Source organism: Rhincodon typus, chromosome 4 (genome assembly GCF_021869965.1).
Source record: "Rhincodon typus isolate 14 chromosome 4, sRhiTyp1.1, whole genome shotgun sequence".
NCBI lineage: Eukaryota > Metazoa > Chordata > Chondrichthyes > Orectolobiformes > Rhincodontidae > Rhincodon > Rhincodon typus.
The window spans coordinates 3,835,096-3,858,804 of record NC_063335.1 but is presented as its reverse complement, the minus strand read 5'-3'; the positions used below and the strand labels follow the sequence as shown (position 1 = coordinate 3,858,804).

General features: G+C 39.5%; 1 protein-coding gene across 1 annotated transcript in view; it reads right to left on the bottom strand.

The window, feature by feature from the left end:
• The window catches only part of LOC109916548 (dual specificity Calcium/calmodulin-dependent 3',5'-cyclic nucleotide phosphodiesterase 1C-like), a 613,873-nt gene that overhangs the window by 28,457 nt on the left and 561,707 nt on the right, over positions 1–23,709 (bottom strand). The window contains exon 15 of the mRNA XM_048595622.1: positions 22,995–23,063. Within this exon, the coding sequence (XP_048451579.1) occupies positions 22,995–23,063 (69 nt within the window). The remainder of the gene's footprint in view (positions 1–22,994; positions 23,064–23,709) is intronic.

The window sequence follows — 23,709 nt, the reverse complement described above, 5'->3', positions numbered from 1 at the left end:
TGTGTGTTTCCAGCATTTTGTGTTTTTATTAATACTTCTTTCATGTTTCATCCAGTTTGAAATTTGGGCAATTTTGGAAGGGGCTACCTTTGGTTCTGTTGTCTCATTGGTGAATAAACCCTTAATAATTATATATATTCATATTAGTAATTTGAACTATTTTCGTGTTAAAGAATCATGAATTGAACCTTTGCTGATGATCCCCCAGGTTCCATGTACAAAGACAAAAGCTCACAAACTCTGTATTACAATATTTTCCACAGCTTTTAGAGTTCAGTGACTGCTTTTATCAAAAGCGATCCCTGCACAATATGCACAACTCAAGCACTTTCTAAAACAGTAATGCTTCAACTAAATGAGGTGAATATCCCTGTGATACAGTAGGATGTGCAATATGCTGAATTGTTCCTTTATTGAGAATGGCTCAAAGGGTGAAGACCTGCAGTTATGAAGAGAAGTTGGCGAAGTTAAAACAGTTTTCCTTGAGAAAAGAAAGCCGAGAGATTTGATAGCAAAAAATTCAAAATCATAAAGGGTCTGCACATGGTAGACAGAGAAAAAATATTCCCAAAAAATGCGACAGCACAGATTAAATAATTGATAAAAGAAGCAAAAGCTTTATGTGGAAACACTTTTTATGCAGTGAATGGTTATATCTACAATGCACTGCCTCGATATGTCAGGTTCAACTTAAGAATTAGAAAGGGGAGGACACTGCTATCTGAAGAGAAATAAGTAGCAGGGTTATGGAAGAGAATGGTGCTAAGTGAAGTGCTCATTTAAAGACCCAGGGAACACATGATGGGCTCAGTGGCTTTCTTCTGCCCTGTAACGATTCAGAAATTCTGAACATTTAACTTTTTAAAGTGTACTTATTCATAATATGTGGGCTTCACTTTTCAGCCATTTATTGTCTATTCCAAATTCCCCTTGAAGTGATGGTGGTGAACTGCATTGTTGAACCACTGCAGTCCCTAGAGTGCAGGTACGTTTCTCGGAAGAAAGTTACAGGATTTTGACCCAGTAACAGTAAAGGAAAGGTGATACAGTTCCAAGTTTAGATGGTGTGTGATTTTGAGGGGAACCTGCAGGGGGTGTTTCTGCTGCCATATATCTGCTGCCTGTGTCTTACTAGCTAGTTAAGGTCATAGGTTTGAAAGGCCCTGTTGAAGGAGCCTTGGTGAGTGACCGTGGTGCATCTTGTAGATGGTACACACTGCAGCATTGTGGTAAAGGAAATAAATGCTGAATGGGATGGATGTAGTGCCATTTGAGGAGGCTACTTTGTCCTGGATGGTTTCAAGCTTCTTGAGTGTTGTTGGAATTGAACACATCCAGGCAAATGAGAAGTACTCCATCATATTCCTGACTTGAGTATGTATATTGTGGTCAGGCTTTGGGGAGTCAGGAGGTGAGTTATTCACTACAACTGGCCACGACATCTGCTCTTATAGCCCAAGTATTTACATGGCTTGTTCGGTTCAGTTTTTGGTGAGTGGAATTCCCAGGATGTAGATAGCAGGGGATTCAGTGATAGAGATTCTATTGAATGTCACAGGGTGATGGCTAGATTCTACTTTGCTGGAAATGCCTGGCACTTGCGTGCTGCAAATCTAACTTGACTCTTATCAGCTCGAGTCTGAATGTTGTCCAACTCTTATAGCTTATAGATAGTTTCAGTGTACAAAGAGTCAAAAACGGTGCAGAATATCTGGAAATCAACAACAAATGTGCCCAATTCCAACCTTATGATGGAAGAAAGGTGATTTAAAAAGGAGCAGAAGATGATTAAGCCTTGGAAACTACCCTGAAGAACTCCTGCAGAGATGCTCTGTAGGAGAGTTGCTGCTAATTCCTGTCTAACAATTCAGGTATAAATAAGTCATTTACACAATAAAACAGAAAACGCTAGAAATAATCAGCAAGTCAGGCTGCAACTAAAGAAACAGAGTTAAAGTCTCAAGTCAATGATCCTGTATCACCCTGAAACATTAACTCCATTCCTTTCCATTGATGTTGCCTGACATGCTGAGTTTCCAGTGTTTTGTGTCTTTATTTCAGATTTCCAGCATCTGTAGTATTTTTCAATTGTAACATTTTTGCAAGACAGCTTGTTTAAAAGTTAAGTGTAATCGCTATTGGACAACATTCAATAATAATATACCCACCTTATTTGTTTAAATATTTTGTAAAGTTTCAAATGTGGAAAACAAGCAAACCTCTACTGCTGTACTATAATGTTGAAATAAATTACCAATTTGACACTGCATACTTCCATCAGACAGAAATAGTGGAAATATGAAGTTTCTCGAAAGTAATGTTTATGAACAACAACTTGCATGAATAGTGCCTTTAACATAGCAAGACATTCCAAAACACCTTGCAGAAGCAGTATTAAACTAAATTTTCCATGAAGAAATAAAGAAATATCAGAACAGAAAGAACAAGAGCTTGGTCAAAGGGAATTTTAAGGAATGTCTTAAAAGCAGGAAGCGAAGTTACAGAGGTCAAGTGTTTTAGGGGCTAAATTCCAGTTCTTTAGTTTAGGCAGCTGAAGGCATAGCTTCCAATAAGGGATCAACTAAGAGCGCAGTAGATCAAAAGCAGCAAAGTGAATTGATTGTAGGGTTAAAAGAGGATGCATACAGAGTTGCAAAGTCATGGAAGGATTTGAATATATGGAAGAGAATGTTAAAATTACGTCATTGTAGACTGTCAACCAAAAGGTCCATGAGCATAATGGTTATTATGGGTGAAAATCCTCTGGTGGAGTTGGGAAAGTGGGAGCAGCAATTTGGATGGATGAGTTTATACAGTGTGGAAGATGGAGGCCAACCAGGACAGCATTGGAATAATCAGATCCAGAGATAACAAATGCATGTGGATGAGCATTTCAGCAACAGATGAGCTAAGGAAGAGGTGGAATGGAAGACAAGTATAGATATTTTTGTTGATGGAGTTATATGTAGGGAGCCATTTTGCTGCTAACAAGAGCACTGCAATTATATTAGAGAAGGGTTCAATATAAACATATAAATCAACAAATTAAATCAAATTACACCAACTGCATAAAGAGGTGGTAAATTATTGGTGGTGTTGGATAAAGATAGATTTCATTAAAAAGTCATTACTGTATATCTTACAGTTGCAGTTTAATGAAGTTTGAAAGGTGGAATGGAAAAAACAATCCTGAAATAAGGAAATGTCATTTGATGACTTCTGTACTTCCATGCTTATGCTGTACTCGAAAGAAGCCCTTCAATAAATATTTGTTATACAGCTTTACAGCATCATTTGTAAGGCCTCAGATCCCCTGTTAAGATTACGCTGTACAATGCCACTTCTATTCATTGGAGGCCTAGAGCCCATATTCGTAAAAACTTCAAGAATTCTCCACCTGTGCAAAACAACAGTTCATTTTAAAACAAAGAGAAAGAGCGGAAACCAATAAAAGATCCAATGCCTATAGTTTTAGTCTTTTGTAAACTGGCCAATGAGAAGAGTCAGCACTTGAAACACTGTTCAAGCCTTTCCCTGTGGGTTGCTCCTTGTAGAAAAAATGAAGAAGCTGAGCTAGCATGATGGAACTAGTTTCCAGGGCCAGGCTGCACTTCTGCCCCTGCAAGAGAAAGAAACAAATGCCTGTCAGTGTCTTATTCCAGTCCAGGGTGAGAATAGCTGAGTGGGAAGGAATGCAGCAATAAGTTAAATCTAGGCTTCTCAGCTGGAGGAAATGTGAATGTAAGAAAGTTACGTGCAGAACAATAGAAGCTGTCTCAGCTGTAGTGAGTTGATTGAGAATGTTAAGCTATACAACAACTGACTATAGGGGGATATTCCTGGTGGATGTGCAATTTGGGAAATGGCACAGGCAGTGACTTTCTGCCATTATAGATGTACTTCCTGTGATCAATGGACTAGAATTGGAAGCACTAGTGTCTAGATTCACCTGTTATAACTCATCATTGTTGGAGTAATGCATAACTTGACATACAAATAAGTATACCAATAAAAGCTGTTTGAATATCCTAAAAAATTCCAACAATGCCTTTATTTATGGAAAACGGTCATTTTTTAAAAAATCATTACACCATCCTCCCTTCAGAAATAGCTCCACTCATTTGAACAAAATAATTAATTATAAGGTATATTGCAAATTAAATTATGTATGACATGATCCAAAACAGCACATGGTGAGCTGGAGCAAGTATTATTTCATAGGTACTGAATTTTCCACATGGTGACTTTTCAAGTATTTAAAGCATAGGCGAAAGAGCATTACCTACTGATGGAATGAAGAGAAACATGCACCAGAACTTCCTGCATCAGCTCACAGTATCCAATGGAAAATGACTGACATAAAGATTGTCATGGTCCAGTAGAGACTGCAAAGAAGATTTGCCAGAATAATAAGGATTGTAGTTATCAATGGGATACTTCTCTTTATAGCACAGAAGATGGAAGGGTAATTTAACAGCAGTGTTTAACACTATACGGGGTGTTGACAGATTTCACCAGGAACCAAAAGACACAGGAATGAGATGATTTGTGAAAAAAAGATACAAGAATATCTAGTGGATTAAGTTCCTTAAATGCATTACTGAGAAGAACGATTTTGTTTGACAGTGGGAGAAGAAGTAGAATTTTGCCATCAAAGATACAGTGCATTAAACAGAAGAGAGCACTTCATCACTGAGATAACAAGGTGTAGAGCTGGATGAACACAGCAGGTCAAGCAGCATCAGAGGAGCAGGAAAGCTGACGTTTTGGGTCTAGGCCCACCCGAAACGTCAGCTTTCCTGCTCCTTTGATGCTGCTTGGCCTGCTGTGTTCATCCAACTCTACACCTTCTTATCTCAGATTCTCCAGCATCGGCAGTTCCTACTATCTCTGACTTCATCACTGAAGTGTTTTCTAGTGTTCCTTACAACACTTACTGACATGTTCTCTGAAAGCAAATCATTTTGAACTCCAAAGGGAACACATCTGCAATAGATGATTCCCTCTTGAAACTCTCTGCCTCAGAGTTATCGTGTTGGAATATAAGTTGGAGACACTTGGGCACATAAGGAAGGGGGAACAGAATCAAACAGTTTGCTCCAGATGTCAGTCACATCTCAAAGAGACATGCAGGTTCATAATGGGTTGTGTGTGTGTGCGTGTGTGTGTGTGTATGCGTAGCAGAGGTGAGATAGAGAACAAAGAACTGATTGTATCTGAAAATCACAATGTACATGTTACCTGTGAAGATAAGGGTCAAAAATGTTGGACAATGACACCTTGGAGCAGAAAGAAGAGAAATGGAGAGGATGAGTAGTGTAGTGTGGTAGTTGTAGGGATCTAATAACCAAAGTGAAAGTTAATATTATTGACACACAAAAGCAAGACACCAAGATTGTGTGTGCTTACCTGATACCATAGTGAAGGACATCTCAAACCAGCTTGAAAGACAGGGGAAGATCCTGCCATTGTGATCCATGTTGGGACCAACAATATTGGGAGGTGTAGGCAAGAGATCCTGATTGCAGAGAACCAGGAACGGGGAGATGAATTAAAGACATGGTCTCTAGATTACTGCCCAAGTCACGGGTAAAATGGCATAGAGATAAGCAGGTTAGGGAGATGAGCAAGTTGCTTAAGGTCTGATGTGGAAAAGCTGATTTCGATTATTTGGGATACTGGCACCAAGTAGCAAGGGACTGTACAGTTGAAATTTGTTCCACCTGAACCATGCTGAGACCAGGATCCTATCAGGAAGAGTGAGTGGTCTAAAGGACTTTAAAGTAGAAATTTGATAGCATGGGATTGACTCAAGTAGAAAAGCTAGTACTGATCATAGTTTGAAATCAAACAAATGGGAAATGTCCAAAGTAACAAGTAAAAATTGCACTTTTGACATCACGAGTAAAAGGGAAATTGTGAAACAGTGATTAAGACTTTGGATTTAGATAGGGCTGCCCTTGGTGTGGTAAAACAGATGATCCACATGAAATTGAATAAATCTATTAATGGCCAAAATACAAAAGATCACTTGGAGGTACAGAAAAATTAACTTAGGCTGAGATTTTCCATTTTGTAGCTAAAATGTGGGCATGGGCATATTTAATGGTGACTAACTCTCTACCTCCATCAAAGAAAATGCTCGCCATGTTGATCTCCAGTATAAGAGCTGACCAATAATCTTCTCAGCAAACCACAGGCTCAAAATTCTCAGAAGCTGCCAACCATTCAGAGGCCATCAGTTTCTGGGTTATAGAGATTATGACTGACGACCTCACGTTCAGTGAATTTAACAGTGAAAAGGCAATTCTTTTCCTTTTGGGCCTTGTGGAGTGGGAGGGTTCAGATGAGTCAGTGACAAGGAGAATTGGGTAGTTTTCATTGGCCACCTCCTACTCAGCCATCATTGCTCCTAGATGTTCCCAGACAGGGGCAAATACAGCCTGCTCCTCAATGCCACTAACATGTTCCCCTGGTATCTGGAAGCTAGACACTTTTCTTGTCTCTTAAGCAATCAGGACAGTAGCAATTCAGCCCCTTATGTGGCTATTAATTGATGATTTAAGGTCCTTTCTTGCCAGAACTTAATTGTTGAGAAAGGGGGTGATTATCGTTCCAGGGTCAAATTGTTCAATTATTTGCCCTTCCTACTACCTCCAGGTTAAGGAAAATTATGTGCTCAATAGGATCCAGAACTGGTTAGTTTGGCTAATGGGAAAGAGTCATTTGTCAAACTTCTCGTAGGCAACAAGAGTTAAGAGATAACACAAAACTAAAAGAACAAGCAACTAATATGCAAAAGGTAGCACACAGCTTGGTGGCCAATGAAAATGATGCAATGAATAGGAAGGGTGACTAGAGAGGGAGTAAGGACTACAGAAACTACAAAAAGAAGTTTGCAAGAAATTTTATCTTCATAAAGTTTTTTTTACTTTTTTCAACTCTTATATACTCCTCAGATATACTGATCACTGTGATATTGCCAATAACAATATGGCAAAAGGATACTAATTAGCAGTACGTGACAAGTAGTCATAAATGTGACTTTACCTTCTGTCTCAGTCTGTCATGACGGACCTTTGACAAGGTTCCTCATGGCAGACTGATACAGAAGATAAAGTCGCACGGGGTCAGAGATGAGCTTGCAAGATGGATAAAAAACTGGCTCCGTCATAGAAGACAGAGGGTAGCAGTGGAAGAGTGTGTTTCTGAATGGAGGGTTGTGACTAGTGGCGTTCCTCAGGGATCAGTGTTGAGACCTTTGCTGTTTGTAATATACATAAATGATCTGGAGGAGAATGTAACTGGTTTGATTAGTAAGTTTGCGGATGACACAAAGGTTGGTGGAATTGCGGATAGCGATGAGGACCATCAAAGGATACAGCTGGATATAGATCGGTTGGTGACTTGGGTAGAGAGATGGCAGATGCAGTTTAATCTGGAAAAATGTGAGGTAATGCATTGTAGAAGGTCTAATCCAGATGGAAAATATACAGTAAATGGCAGAACCCTTAAGAGTACTGACAGGCAGAGGGATCTGGGTGTGCAGGTACACAGGTCACTGAAAGTGACAACGCAGGTGGAGAAGGTAGTTAACAAGGCATATGGCATGCTTTCCTTCATCAGCTGGGGCATTGAGTTTAAAAATTGGCAGGTAATGTTGCAGCTTTATAGAACCTTAGTTAGGCCGCAATTGGAATATTGTGTTCAATTCTGGTCGCCACTCTACCAAAAGGATGTGGTGGCTTTGGAGAGGGTACAGAAGAAATTTACCACGATGTTGCCTGGTATGGAGGGCATTAGCTATGAGGACAGGTTGGAGAAACTTGGGTTGTTCTCACTGGAACGACGGAGATTGACGGGTGACCTAATAGACGTCTACAAGATTATGAAGGGCATGGACAGAGTGGACAGTCGGAAGCTTTTTTCCAGAGTGGAAGAGTCAGTTCCCAGGGGCCATGGGTTTAAGGTGCAAGGGGCAAGGTCTAAAGGTGATGTACGAAGCAGGTTTTTTATACAGATGGTGGTGGGTGCCTGGAACTCGCTGCCGGGGGAGGTAGTGGAAGCAGATACTATAGTGACTCTTAAAGGGCGTCTTGACAAATACATAAATAGGATGGGAATAGAGGGAAACGGTCCCCGGAAGGGTTGGGGGGTTTTAGTTGTGACAGGCAGCATGTCAGTGCAGGCTTGGAGGGCCGAAGGGCCTGTTCCTGTGCTGTAATTTTCTTTGTTCTTTGTTCTAGTATATGCAGGGATCTGTGTTAGATTCACAAATTTCTTCACAAATTAGATGGTGGAATAAAAATTTGTGAATCCAACCCAAGTTTGCAAACGACACAATGATAGACAACATTGTTAGTCTGTAGGTGGAAGTAAAGAATTGCAGAGATATTGATAGATGATGTAAATTAGCAAAACTACAGCAAAGAGGTTGCAATATTATTAAATATGAATTCACCTGCTTTGGACCTACAAAGGATAAAATGGTATAAAAACAGTAGAGATCTGAAGAGACTTGGGGTCCATTTGGTGTCATTAACTCACACAAAATAAAATCAAAAAGGCTAATAGGGATGATAGCCTTTATTCGAGGAGTGAAGAATACAAGGGATTAGTTGTCATGCGTCAGTTGTCTAAAAACATAGTTTGATGATCCTGGAGTAATGCAAGCAGTTCTCAGCACTATATTTTTTGAACTGGCTGTACAACTTCTTGGTGTTGCAGGAAGTATAGCATAGATTTGCCAGAATAATACTTAAAGTGTTAACTTTTGAAGAGAGATTGCACAAACTGTGATTGTATTCTCTAGAATCTTGAAGGTTGGTGCGTGATTTATTCCATTTTGTCAACATGTTCAGAAGAACAGAGAGCATAGACAAAGAAAAATTATTTTTGCGGGTTGAGGATTCTGGCAGGTGGGAACCTGGCCTGAAAACAAAAGACTTGTCAAGAGATAAATTAGGAAACATCCGAGAAACGGTGGAAGAACTTTGGAGCCATCTTCTCCAAACAGCAACTAATACTGAATCAATTGTTAGTTTTAAACATGAGATTAATAGATTTTTGTTTCGAAATGATATTAGGGGATAGGGAGAAATGGTGGATCGGACACTGGCCAACATCAGTCATGATCTCCTTGACTGATAAAACAGGGTTGATTGGCTACATTGCTCACTTCTGTTTCTATGTACCTATAAAAGATGATGGTGCACTACAGGAAACAACGGTAACTGCCCAGCAGTATGCCTTGCAGCAGGTTCCTCTCTATTTGTGCCAGACATTACGCATTAAAATCTTTATTGTTTTTAGGTTTCTCAAAAGAATCAGTTCCTAAAATAATTCTTGATAGATCTTCTGATACTTACACTGATTCGATCCCCTCCCCCCAATATGAAGGGATTCCACTGAGAGCCTGCCTTATCTGCTGAAGCACCCTTGATGCAGGAGTGAGAATCTCCCATCCTTCCCAGTTCTCTACGTATGACATATATTATATCGTGTTTTAACAAAGCAAACATTTCTCCGAGTTATTTAGAAAAGAACAATGGCCGGTGCATATTACAAATACACATCTCAAGATTCAGATTAATAACCTGAATCATTTTTATAATATCGTAGAATACAGAACATAGAATTTGGAACAGTACAGCACAGTACAGGCCCTCCGGCCCACGATGTTGTGCCGACCTATTATCATATTAAGATCAATCTACCCTGCATACCCTACATTTTACTATCCTCCATGTGCCTATCCAAGAGTCGCTTAAAAGTCTCTAAAGTATCTGACTCCACTACCACTGCTGGCAGCGCGTTCCACACGCCGAACAATCACATTACATTTGCCCCAGAGCACCTTTCAGCATGTTATTTTCTGTATTTTTGATTTAGTATTTTATGTACATAATAGAAACATTTTATTTACAATGCCAGAACAACTTTCTGCAATCTCATAAAACATCTTAACCCCAGGCCACAACTGAGATTACCACATGACTTTACAATTATAATCTACTTCGAAGTATAACAGTAAAAACTGACTAAAAAAACAACTTAAACTAGTATCTAGCATGTAAGGGGACACAAAGAAAACATGAGTCCAAAAGATTTACTGAAATTTGTGGTGACTCTTCATGTTTTGAACCTAGGGTAAAATAACTAATAATCCACACCACAAATAGATCATAAGCTGTAGGAACAGAAGTGAGCTATTTGGTCCAATGAGTCCATTCCACTATGCAATGAGATCAAGATAGATCTGATTAATCCTCAACTTTGATTTCTGCCCTGTTCCTGTGACCCTGTCTATCTATCTCAGCCTTGTACACACTTAATGACCCAGCCTCAACAGCCCTCTGCAGCAAAGCATTCCACAGGTTCATTATCTCGGAGAAGAAAAGGGCACAAAAACCTCAGAAATTTCTTGATTAAAAAGTAATTATAATTACTGGAAAAACAAATGACCTGGGTCATTATATTGCAGAGTTAACATTTCAGTCCAGTATTACCTTTTTTTTCCAATCGGGATGCTGACGAAGAGTCACATTGGACTCAAAAAATTAACTCCGTTTCTCCCTCAAATGAAGTTATCAGAGCTACTGAGTTTCTCCAGTATTTTCTGTGTCTGTTTCAGATTTTCAGCATCCATATTTTGCTTTTATGAGACAATGGGAGCAGGTGACATTGAAAGTCAATACCAGGAGTCAAGTTGTAAAGAATTAGATACGGTGCTGCAAAGAATTCAATGATCTCATGAGTCAAGATCAGTGAATACTTCTTCAAATGCCTTTTCCCACCAGCTAGATCCCTTGCCTCAGAAACTGCTCAATTTGCTACACCTCCATCAGTTACCTACCAACAATCTCCATCAATCATGACTCATACTTGACATTGAAATGCTTCACTGCACCTTCACACATTTAGTAGTGCTGAAAACCCTCACACTTACACTTCAACTCACACAGTCTGCTAGTGATTTGATCATAACAGCTCCAGGGGTCAAACTGACTGCGCAACTCAAGGACACATTGCACTCTCTCTTGAAGAATACGTATAGCATAGCTTAAGGCAGCAGAAGCCACCTGGAGGGGACGAGTATTCTTATCCTCGTTATCATGGAAGCAATGTTACACGCCATTATTGTGACACTTGTTGGTAAGCCACCACACATGGAGGCGCTGAACCATCAACAATGATAATGGTATTTCACACCAAAATCTTACACACAACTCCTTCATTTCACACATCCTTCTGAAGTACTTCTTTGTTCAATCTGCATCCCCACACCACAATGTTGTCCTTGTCTCCCTGCTTTCAGACAGCCAAGTACAGTCTGATGAAGTGATGCAGGAACAACAAGAAGACAGTAGTGATGAATGCACAGCACCATCAATTCATTTCAAATTCAGAGCCACCAGCTCAAATACTAATATTGCACTTTAAGTAAAGGATTGCATAGAAGCCGTGACACAGTCAGCTGTTGTTGACTTTGAATTACCCTTAATCTGAGTGTGATGAGACAGTGGACATGAGAGGTCTGCAATCAGGCAGGTGATAAGGTTAGTGCAGGCATCAGCTCATTAAAGGTGAGGTTGCACACAGTTATAAAGGCTTCCATAATTTATTTTGAGGACTTGAGTTTGAAGGATTGTGGAAAAATGAATTAATTTCAATTTCTGTTGATAATTCAATTATTTTCTTATAGGGTCTGAGATAACTGCACAGAGGCCAGTATCCTGTAACCCAGTCACCCTTTATTTACATGTGCACAGCACACCGTCTACAGCCAACCAGCTCTGAGTCAGTCACCTAAACTGAGAAAATTCTAAGTCTCCTGTCTATATTGGTCAGCCAGGGCTATTCTGATTGGCCCAGGTTAATAAACCCAATCAAGGATCTCGTGGTCAACAAGATCCAGCTGGTTCCAATCACTACAGGGTCACTGAAAAGTTACTTTGGACACTGAAACATTTTGTTCGACAAAGCATTTCTTGGAAACCACATGGTTTCAACTAACTGCTGGAAGTCACCTGTCTGAGTTCAATGACTGCCTGAATGCTAGTTTCTATTTGAACAGTTCTTTGGATTGAGTTAGAGTTGGTGTCCAGCCTGTTGAAGGAAAGAAGCTTCCCAACTGTGCTCTCCTGTTTCTGAAAAAAACTCCAGTGTGGTACCTGGAATACTGATCAAGTTATTCTTGTGGGCAGCTTTGGAGGGAGTTAATCCTAACAAGTCCTGAATGGCTGAATGTGTAAAGATCCCAGAGACAACTGTGTATATCTAGTGACTTGACCAAACATGCCAGAATTCCAGGCTGACAGCCATTGGAACATCCCACACCTTGTTCTTTTTGCCTTCAAGAATTAACATGCCTGTCTGTGTGTGTGGGCGCATGCATGTGCGCGTGCCTGTGCGTGTGTGTATGTGTGTGTGCGCGCGTGTGTATGTCTGTGTGCATGCGTGTGTATGTGCGTGTGTGTATGTGTGTGTGTATACGTGTGTGTGTATGTATATGTTTGTGTGCGTGTGTGTGTGTGTATATGTTTATGTGCGTGGGTGTGTGTGTCTGTGCGTGTGTGTGCACGTGTGTGTGTGTGTGTGTCAGGAAGATGTTCATACTTTAATATTGCAAACTGTACTAATTGGCTTTACATCATTGCCATCATTTGTACAAAAAAACAATAATTTTGGTGTTTATTAAAGTAATCTGGTTGATGGTCTTTTTATAATAAACCTAGTATAGATTAACTATATAATTGGCCAAATTGGTAAAAGGGTAAAATATTTAATTTTGTGACCCATGGAGTAGTGGGACTAAAGTATACTCTTACCACCTTGATTGTAACGATATTGCAAAGTATTCAGATCAATATGGTGTTACAGAGATGGTAGGAACTGCCGATGCTGGAGAATCTGAGATAACAAGGTGTAGAGCTGGATGAATACAGCAGGCCAAGCAGCATCAGAGGAGCAGGAAAGCTGATGTTTCGGGTCTAGACCCTTCTTCAGAAAATATGTTGGTTGGTCAAGTTATAGAAGAAGGTTGATGAAGTGATGGGACAATGTAAAATGTGTGAAAAGGTGAGCAGCCAGTACAGTGGAGCAGGGATGAGTTCAGTAATCACTTTCACACTGGGATTTGTGCAGAGCTTCCTCCAGCCTTTCAAACAGGAATGTAACATTGATGAATTGGGTACACTAATACCCTAGCCTGATATTCCAATCCATGTTCTCATCAAGTTCAGAATATATGCTACGTGAACTCAGAATAAAACCATACTCTTCGTGCTATACTTAATTATTTGATATTTGCTACGTTTCTTGTTATGTACATTATACCTTATTAAGCTCATTCACTTGGGTTGCCTAAGTTGCTGTAATATTCTTTTATTGCTGACGATTAATAATATATAAATATAATTACAGAGTCAGATTCTGTTTTCAGCTTAGCATTTTAATATCACTTTAAATAATGGAAGCAGAATGACTCCTCAGTTTACATATTTTAAATGACTAAATCTTTTACATATCTGCTTTCTCTCTAAAATCAAATGACCAAAGGCATGTTAATGAACCTCCATTGAAAGAAATCATCCAAGTAGAGCATATTGACATGTAATTTCCACACAATCAAATGGTTTAATGACATCTACTGTCTCTGTTCCTAATTCTTTGCAATCCCATTTCCTTTATCCACCTATCCTGTTTAACTCTGATACAGTTTCTTTTTCAATTACAAACTCTGGAAGTGATCATAAAACTCTCTAAAGAAACTTACCTTGTTCTGTTAACTCTAAATTAATTTTGTTTCTGTAGATTCTGTTCTCAATCCTTCAAATATTTGGAAATATTCTAATAATGATTTACATTCTTTCTTAACTTTAAACTGTTGTACTTTACTGGTTAAGAATCTGTATAGTTCAGACAGAATAAAGCCCTGAATTTTCAAATTACTGTTTTACATTCATTTAGCACCTTTAATAAAAGAAAAATTTGGAAAATTGATCACAAGCAAAAAGGGACGGATTTGAAGAGGGTAATTTAAAACATACTTTTAAAAGTGGGATAACAAGGTATAGAACTGGATGAACACAGCAGGCCAAGCAGCATCAGAGGAGCAGGAAAGGCTGACGTTTCAGGTCGAGACCCTTCTTCAGAAATGCTAATGTGGCTGTAGTACCTGGTTTGCTTCAGGGAAAAAAGCTCACTTTTAAAAGTGGGTTGGGCGGAGGAGTGGCATAATATAAGCAAGCAAAAGGCAATGAAGAAATAACATAAGAAGCAGTAGGAGTGGAACAGCTAGCCCCTCAAATCTGCTATAATAGTTCAATGCAATTACAGCTGACCCTCATAGAAGGCAATGGGCCAAGTGCTGGAATGGGATTAGAATAGTTAGATGGATTTTTGAGCAGTGTGGACATGATGGGCTCAAAGACCTTTTTCTGTGCTGTAGATCTCTAGTTCTCATTTCCAGTTTTTTCCACGTCTTCCTCAAATGTCTAAGGCAACAATCTCCCTGCCAACCTCTCTGCCAATTCCTCCAAGCCCCTACAGCATCTTGTATGTTTCAATGAGATCTCCTCTCGTTCTTCTAAAGTACAGAGAGTACAAGCACAATCTACACAGTCTGTTAACTTCTGACTCATAGGCGAGCGGACTACAACTAAACCACAACTGACACCATTATCTGGTATAGGATCAAACCACGGGTTTTACTCATAGCTAGGACTCAGTCTATAGTTGCTAATATTTTTTAACCAAATGAACCTTAGTTAATTGATTGAACATGAAATAATCCAATGTAAATGAGATAAAACAAAGCACTGCAGATGCTGAACATCTGATGCAAGCACAAACAAAAATTTCTGGAGAAACTCAGCAGGTCAGGCAGCATCAGTGGAGAGAGAAACAAAGTTAATCCAAGTGTCACTGAACTCAAAACATTAACTCTGTTTCTCTCTCCACTGATGCTGCCTGACCTGCTGAGTTTCTCCAGTAATTTTTGTTTTTGTTTGTTGCGAATGAGATATTGAATCAAAGTCCTATTTACTGTTTCGCAAAGGCCCAATTTGAACAACAGCAGAAGTGTTCTCCTTGTGCTCTAACTAATATCAATACTTTAACTAGTATCTCTGAAACAGATAATTCAACCATTTGTCTTATCGCTGTTTGTGGGATCTTGCTGTCCGCAAATTGGCTGTATGATTATAACAGTGACTGTACTTCAAACATACTTCATCACCTGCAAAGTACATTTGGAAATCCTGAGGTCATGAAAGGTGTGACCAAGTGCAAATTCTTTATTGATAACTCCACTCAGCCAAACATGAGAAGACTATGAGAACTCAGTTGTTCAAAATTTACTCATTCACATGTGATGTTAAGAGAGCTGTGTGGATTATTCAACAGCTTATTAGACTGTTTTCAGATTTTCAATGATAAGCATTAATAGATGCATAGAATAATGTTTTACCTGAAATTCAAGCAGGTGTTCATCATTCATTTTCAAATTGTTCTGTAGTGTCCTTGAACTAGTCTGACATGTGACATGAAAAATTTTGCAATGCTTTCCTCATCAAATTCAATCATAGCTTCTAAATAATTGATCCTGATGCAGTATTTGTAATGAGAAACCTCCTGATGGAAAAATAGAAACTTTATCGCAGAGGCTCAGCTGAAGATGTTTGAAGTAGGTATGTCTCCAAATGTCCAAAATACATGACAGCATGAGGCATTGAAAATAATGATCCAAGAGATAGAAAATGTTAGAGGTCATACAACAGTCCCAGGAGATTAGAACTTGCAATGATTTGCCATATTTTACAGCTATCTTTCCATCTACCGACATAATGCGGTGCAGTTTCATGAAGATACCATTCCTAAAGTAACCCATTAAAGAAGTTCCTCATAACATGTGTTCCCAATACATACCCAACACATTATTCAATTATGGGCATGGTTATGTTCATTGGCTAGAACACAGTGCACAATAATGTCAACAGGGTAGGTGCAATCCCCATGCTAATTGAGGTAGCTTTGGAGGTATGAACCATGTTTAGCAATCCTCGGATAATGAGGAAGCTGAGGACAGGAGATAAAAATCTAAAATAAAATATCAGTCTGATCCTGATGACAGAAGTGCAAGACAGCAGAAAAAAAGGATTGTGGGTATTGCAATGAAAGTGTAAAAGTAAAAGTCTTTCAAAAACTAACTAATACCTAAAGTAATGTAGACAAATACAAGGTATTTTACACATGACAAATACATCTCCTCACTGTTGTCACAGCATGTCAGAGGATATGATGTCTAATATTGCTAGTATCTTGGCAGATGGGCTAAACAAACCAACCACTAAACCAACAGGACAGTAACCCTCACCAAGTCTTGAACAGTCTTCATACCTTGAAACTATTCCACGGGATAGTAATATACCTTTTCTGTTTTGATGATGTTTTCTTAGCCAACTGCAAGCTATTGTTGTAGAGTCATACAGTCATACAGCATGGAAACAGACCCTTTGGTCCAACCAGTCCATACTGAACATAAACCCAAACTAAACTAGTTCCACCTGCCTGTTGCTTGTTCTCATTCTCAGACTTATCCAAGGTATCACGTTCATTGTTTCTAGAATTTCTGAATAATGAGCATTACCAGGTCATACATTTCCCATTTTCTCTAAGATGTTACCCAACTGATAATTTATCCATTCTTTTCTGGCATGAAATTCAGAAATGTTTGCACCTTGATTGTGAAGGACGGTTGTGAAGAGTTGGCCTCTGAGAACATGATCCAATTAAATGTGGTGGCTGAGTTCCACAACTCAAAGGCCCAGAGGGTGTACATAAGGTTCTGTGTATCCAGCTGCCCTACAGGGAAGGTGGGCCTTTTAGTTGTTTGTAGGAGAATGCAAAGGCATCTCATGATGGAAGCTCCCCCGAAAACATCAAAATCTTACCAAGTATACCACGTTCAAAGCTTCCAGTCCATCAATGCACAGTGGTAATACCTGCACAGCTGTGGTCCTTGCAGCCCAGTGTATCAATTCTGTGTTCTTTGCCTAACCCTGACCTGCTGCTGAGGCTGCCACTATCCTATCTTGAGATTCCAGGTACATCCAGGACCATTCACAATCTGGAAATCCCATGTTGTTGTATGAGTGTGTAAGGGTGTCAAAGCATCAACACTAAGGAGTGCAATCGCCACCACACAATATGATGATGTCACATGGGCTCGTCTGGTAAGGGAGCAGCTTTGGATCTTGAAGAAGTAAGACCTAGCCTTGAGATCTCCCTCACAGTCTTAATATCATGTACCTGATTACTACAAGACAAGAAACTATGTCTTGTTTAAGAGCCTCTTCTCATTGGACTACCAGGTAGTTTTCCTCTGCCACACTGGACAAAGCAGGCCTTGCCATTGGTGGGTGAATAGTTGTCACCCTTCCAGAAGCAATCTCCCTGAAAATAAGCCAGCAGCAGGAACATGCCAGCACATTTCTGTTTTCTGGTAATGTAAAATAGTTGCACCTTCTGTCTCCAAATCTGCCTTGGGATGAAAATTTATCCCAATATCTTTACTTCAGGCAAGTTAACAAGCAGAGTCTACATGATGCTTTTTCATTCTTCATAAACATGTTACTACCAGAAAAAATATCTCATTTGTCAGAGTGTCAACTAGATTTTACTCACCGAACAGTGGCTGGGGCAGGGATGTTGCAATTATTTAGAACCTCGCTATAACTTCAGGATATGATAAAGCTTCTTCTTCTTTTTCTCCTTTGATATGAGAATTGCTGGCATGGCCAAAGTATTTTGTCCAATGATAACTAAACAGATCTTGATCAATTGGGTCAATGAGCTGAAGTGTGACAGATAGAGTTTAATTTGGGTAAATGTGGGGTATTGCATTTTGATAATATAAACAAGGACAGGACAGAAACAGTTAATGGTAGGGTCCTGGGTAGTGTTTTAGAACAGAGAGACCTAGGGGTTCAGATACATAATTCTTTGATGCTTGCATCACATGTAGACAGGGTGGTTAAGAAGGCATTTAGCAACTTGCCTTCATTGCTCAGTATAGGAGTTGGGAACATCACGTTGAGGTTGTACAGGACGTTGGTGAGGCCTTTTCTGGAGTACTGTGTGCATTTCTGGTCGCCCCGTTACAGGAAGGATATTAATAAACCGGAGAGGATTCAGAAAAGATTTTACTAGAATGTTGCTGGGAATGGAGTGTTTGAGCTATAAAAATAGACTGGAAAGGCTGGGACTTTTTTCACTGGAGCATAGGATGTCGGGGGGTGACCTTATTGAGGTTAATAAAATCATGAGGAGCATAGATAAGGTGAATCACAAGGGTCTTTTCCTAGGGTTGGGGAGTTCAAAGCTGGGGGCATATTTTTAAGGTGAGAGGAGAAAGTTTTAAAAAGAACATGAGGGGCAACTTGCTTACACAGAGAGTGATTCATGGGTGGAATGAACTTCCACAGGAAGTGGTGGATGCAGGCACAGTTACAACATTTAAAAGACGTTTGAATAAGTTCATGAATAGGAAAGATTTGGAGGGATATGGGCCAAGTGCAGGCAGGTGGGACTAGTTTAGTTTAGCAACATGGTCAGCATGGACTGGTTGGACTGAAGGGCCTATTTCAATACTTTATGACTCTATGACTCTATAACTGCCATGTGAACATGGAGGTAAACTGCCTTTTGGCCCAATGCATTCTGCGTGGTCCAATTCCAACCAGAGTGCTGTGAGAAAGGGAGTTCCAGATTTCTGACTGAGCCTCAGCGAAGGACTCTCCTCTCACCTTATTATTCCAAGTCAAAACATATAAGAAAGTACAAAGAACACAACTATCACTGAGTTCATCTATAATTGGAGTATGACTTTGAGAATTTACTGAGTGAAAGAAAAAGTTAATTTTACGAGTAATTATTTCTCTAGCCAGTAGTGCTGAGTCTTCAAGTATATGTAACATGTTGGTTTCATAGGTACGGAGTAATAGTTAGAAAAGCTGCATACTAATGGCTAGACTGCACCATTAGGTTTGGCAGATCACATTGGAGTAGGGCCATTTCAATAATGTCTCAGTACATAGTATAAATAGTTAATAATTTTAGCAGTTTTCATGAGCATGTTGGTCATTCATTCTGGGGTAACTCCACAGGGGCCAATATCCCATCACCAAGTCCCCCTTTATTTACACAGGGAGAGTCCTTGACACTGATCCAGCTCCCTCAGAGCCAGCTCTCAGAGTGAACAGGATGTCTGACACTCCTGTTCCTATCCATCAGCCAGGGCTCCCTGATTGGACCAGATTAATCGGGGAACTCATATTTTATGAGGTCTATCTGGCTGACCTCATTATAATCATGACATATCATTTCTTATAGTAATCAGAACCCAGTCATGAAATTTATAGATGGTGACACTCTTACTGTGCAGTCTGTGATTCATTTAAGAGGGATCTCAACTGATGCTGATAAAGGCAAGCAAGAGAAAAGCCATCAACCCAATACAATGCACTCAGATATAAATGCAGCAGTAATTACAGCAAATCACCACTATCAGAGTCCTGCAACAGTCAAAGTAGAAGTGCACAAAATAATAATAATAGTCTTGCCTCCATCTGAGCCCTTAGGCTTCAATCACACTTGTTAGAAACTGGTGTTGTTGATTCCATCAGTACACTGCCACCTCCAGACTCACTCAGAAATCCAACAAGGATCACATCAGTGTGATCCTAAATACAATCAGCTGCTGTACCAACAATATTATAAGAAGACAAGGGATTGATGAGGAAACTGCTATATTTACAGAGATTCATTAAAGCCTTTGACTCATAGCAGGCATTTCAAAGGGAGGCTCTTATTGACGCGGGAAAGGTCTATGTGGCTACTCTCAGCTTCACAGCAAATTTCTATTGGATGGCAGCTAAGCACAGAGAGACAAGAACTTCGAGAGTACCTACACCAAATCTGAGCAGAAAGGCTGAGGTCACAGTCACTGCATTGCTCCAGGTTGATATCGTAAATGCCTCACTGGCATCACGTTTGCTCAAACATCAATGCAGAGTGCAATGGTATGTTGCAGAGGAAATTTCCAAACCAATTCAAAAACTTAAAGGGAGATTGACCAGCGTCCAAGCATCATGATCAATAGCTAGAGAACAGACTTCAAATTAAATGCTGGAGTAGGAGTAAAATTATTTTTTGACTGAATAGTGGCTGAAACTTGATTTTCCCCAGCTTCAATGATACAATCTTGTACTTCAGTTGAAAGTGAAGGCACAGTTGATGCTACACCTCAGTGTAATGGCAGAGTAATTATCGAGATTCTGTTATATATAATCAGGAGTGTTCATCACTGATATGGACAGCTTGCTTGGATTTGAAACTTCTCCAGAAGGTGGAGATGCTAAAGAACCAGAACAAACCAGAGGAAGTTCAAGTTAAAACCTCCAAAAGTTTTCATGGATCTGGTGAAGCTGCAAATAGTTTACCATATTACAGTAAGGCAAAATACCAAATCAGTTTGTTTGTTAACTCCAAGAAAGGTTCCACACCCACCTTGAAAAAGGAGAGATGAGAAATTGAAGCTAATATACAGTACAGCATAATATTGCAGGTAAAATAACCCACTGGTTCCTGTTCCCAAATCCAATGGCTCACTCTGCATGTGTGTGCACTTTGCACAAGTGAACAAGTCTGTGACAAGGGAGATCCACCCCATGGCATCTGTGGATGCTAGCCTTGTCCCACCTCCAAAATGACAGAATCTAACCTTATTACCCCTGATATTCAATTATATTACCATTGCTGAACCCTTCACCATCAAAATCTTGACTGTGTGGACCCTCCATCTACCACCTTAGACATTTGCGCCCTCTGACACTGACAGACAATGTCAGCTGTGTGTACCATACACAAGATGCACTGCAGCAGCTCATCATGACTGCTCCTCTGACAACATTACTTTTTAAACACACAAATTCTCTACCTCTTAGAAGGACAATAGCAGCAGACAGATGGAAGTCTCACTTTTAGCAATTCTATTCCAAGCCACATACCACTCTATCTTGAAACTATAGTTGATGTTCATTTACTGTCCCTGGGCCAAAAGCCTGAAACTCACTTTCCAACAGCATTTGTGAGTGTAATGACACCAGATGGACTATAGCAGTAGCTCACTTCAACCTTTTCCATACAATTAGGATCAGGTTACATATGCAGACCTTGCCAGCAGTGCGCAAGTGCTGTGAAATAAGAGAAATACCTTTTCAAATGCGTTTCTGATTGAATAAGAGAGTGATAGCTGGCTTTCCAAGTGTTGTTGTTTTCTTCTTACTTGGATTATTCCAGATGTGGGATAGATCCGGTGTTATCACCATAAAAATTACAGTCTAGCCCTGCATCAACTAACAAGCTGAGTAACAGGCTTTAGTGGGTATTGCTCTGAATGATGTAGGCTGCTGAATCCCAGTTTTGCCCTCTCCTGACTAAATTGCTGATCATTGAACGGTGTCACTCTCCATTGCTGCACCTGCTGAGTATTTTCAGCACCTTCTGTTGGAGGGCACATCAAAGTATTCATTGCTGCTTGATAATTATGCCTTCATTATCAAAAAGGTTAGTTATCAACAGTTTATCAATAATCGTTGCTGATATTGCCTTTATGATCCAACAGCCAAAATTTGGATGCTTAATCTGAGATGAGCAGAAATGAAGCTTTATAAAAACTGACACATGGCACTTGTTTTACATCTTACATTCATTTTCATTATCAAGCGCAATGACTTGTCTAAAACCCGCAGTTTCAAAATAATCAGTTGGACAAACTCAACTGTCTAGTCTTACACTCAAGCCCAAAGGGCTGGTTGTAATTCTGCCCACTGATAGGCAGCTAAAACAGCCACAATGATTTTCTTTTTGGAATCCTAATGGATTGCAATTTAAACTTATTCCTTTGAACAGGTGAATGGAACCCCTATTTAAAGGAGTGAGGCAACATTCCAATTTTAACTGAATGTGGGTAATGGGAGATGGATCTAGAGTGTCAATAATCTCAGATACATTTATAACTTTATTCATTTTTCTTTGCAGGCCTAGAGGAACCTTAGGCCTCTTTTGTTCCTCTCTCCTGGTTACAATACCCTCACAAACCCGATCTGAACAACTTACCTGACACCTGCCATCCAAATTATTGCTTTCTTTGGGAAACGGAACCTTCCCATTGGACTTGGAAGGTGACTAATTAAAATTTGACTTGAATGTCTTGGGTCTCATGTTGTGGAGAATAGACAGCTTTCTGTGCTTCACAGAACAATGTCTACATGATTCCTTGTGAGGGTGAAAATCCAAACACAAAATGCTGACATTGCATTTGTGTCAGACATGAACATCCCGAATGGGTGATAGATGTACCAAGATGATCCTGCATTTAAATAATTCGTTTTCATTACAGTGCTTATTAGCTATAAGATATATATAATTACAGGTAATGATGTTATAGTTTCAGTGAATGGAACATAATTGTAGTTTTTCAAGTTTGTATTATTTGTTTTAAAAAGAATGTTAACAAATATGAAAAACAATGCCAATTTGATACTCTGCAGTTAATCGAATAAAACAACATATATTTGCTGCACTTCTTTTCTGATGCATATTCCACAGTAATGACACAATGGAAGTAGGTAATAACAATGTTTAATTGTTTTGATATCACTGTTTTAATGTAGAGACTCATTTAGGTGCTTAACTTTGGCATGAGAATAAGATGTTGTTTAAGAGAGGATGATAAAGCGTATGGTCAGAGAAGCAATTCTTAAGGATATTCTTGACAGACAGGTATTACAGTCAACATCAGCAACAACATAGGAAGCACAGTACTTGACATTCATATTCAAACTGGATATATAGGTTTATAGATCTATTGGCTATGCTGTAGTACAGTAGAACATAATTCTAGAGACAATGCAAAATCATGCACCTACCTCCTGCGCTCTTTTGGTCCCTTTCCTGACTGGAATCCGTGGACTCGGCACTGACAATGCTTATCTTCCCTAGAAAATCAGCCAAAGATGGAATATCATTATGGGAATGAATATAAACAAGCAGAAAATCATTGCTTTCTGATATTTAAATGATAATGGTGCAAAACGTGTTAATGAACCTCCAAATTAATTGATACAGTTTTGATCCTATAACACATGACAACATGAGAAATATGAGCAGGTGCTGGCCAGATGACCCTTCCAACTTACTCCATCTGAGGGAAGAATGATTTAAATCTAGGCCAGGTTAGGTTCCTGAAGGACATTAGCAAACAAGTTGGTATTTTATAGTAAATTAGTAGTTTTATCATTGTCTGCTATCTGCCCACAGATTATCAGATTTATTGAAGTTAGTCACCATAATAGGAATTAAGTTTATGATTGCTGGATCACTAGTCAAGAATCATAAGCTAATGTTTAGCATAATACATTGTGTAGGTAAAGAAATCAGGCTAATGATCATAAAGGTTACCATATGGATTAGAAAGCTCCACAAACTAATTTTTAAAAAAAAAATTCATAGGATTAAATGGACGTTATTTGCTAGGCCAGCATGTAATGCCTATTCCTAATTGCCTTTGACGTGACCCTTCCCAACCCGAAACGTCAGCTTTCCTGCTCCCCTGATGCTGTCTGGCCTGCTGTGTTCCTCCAG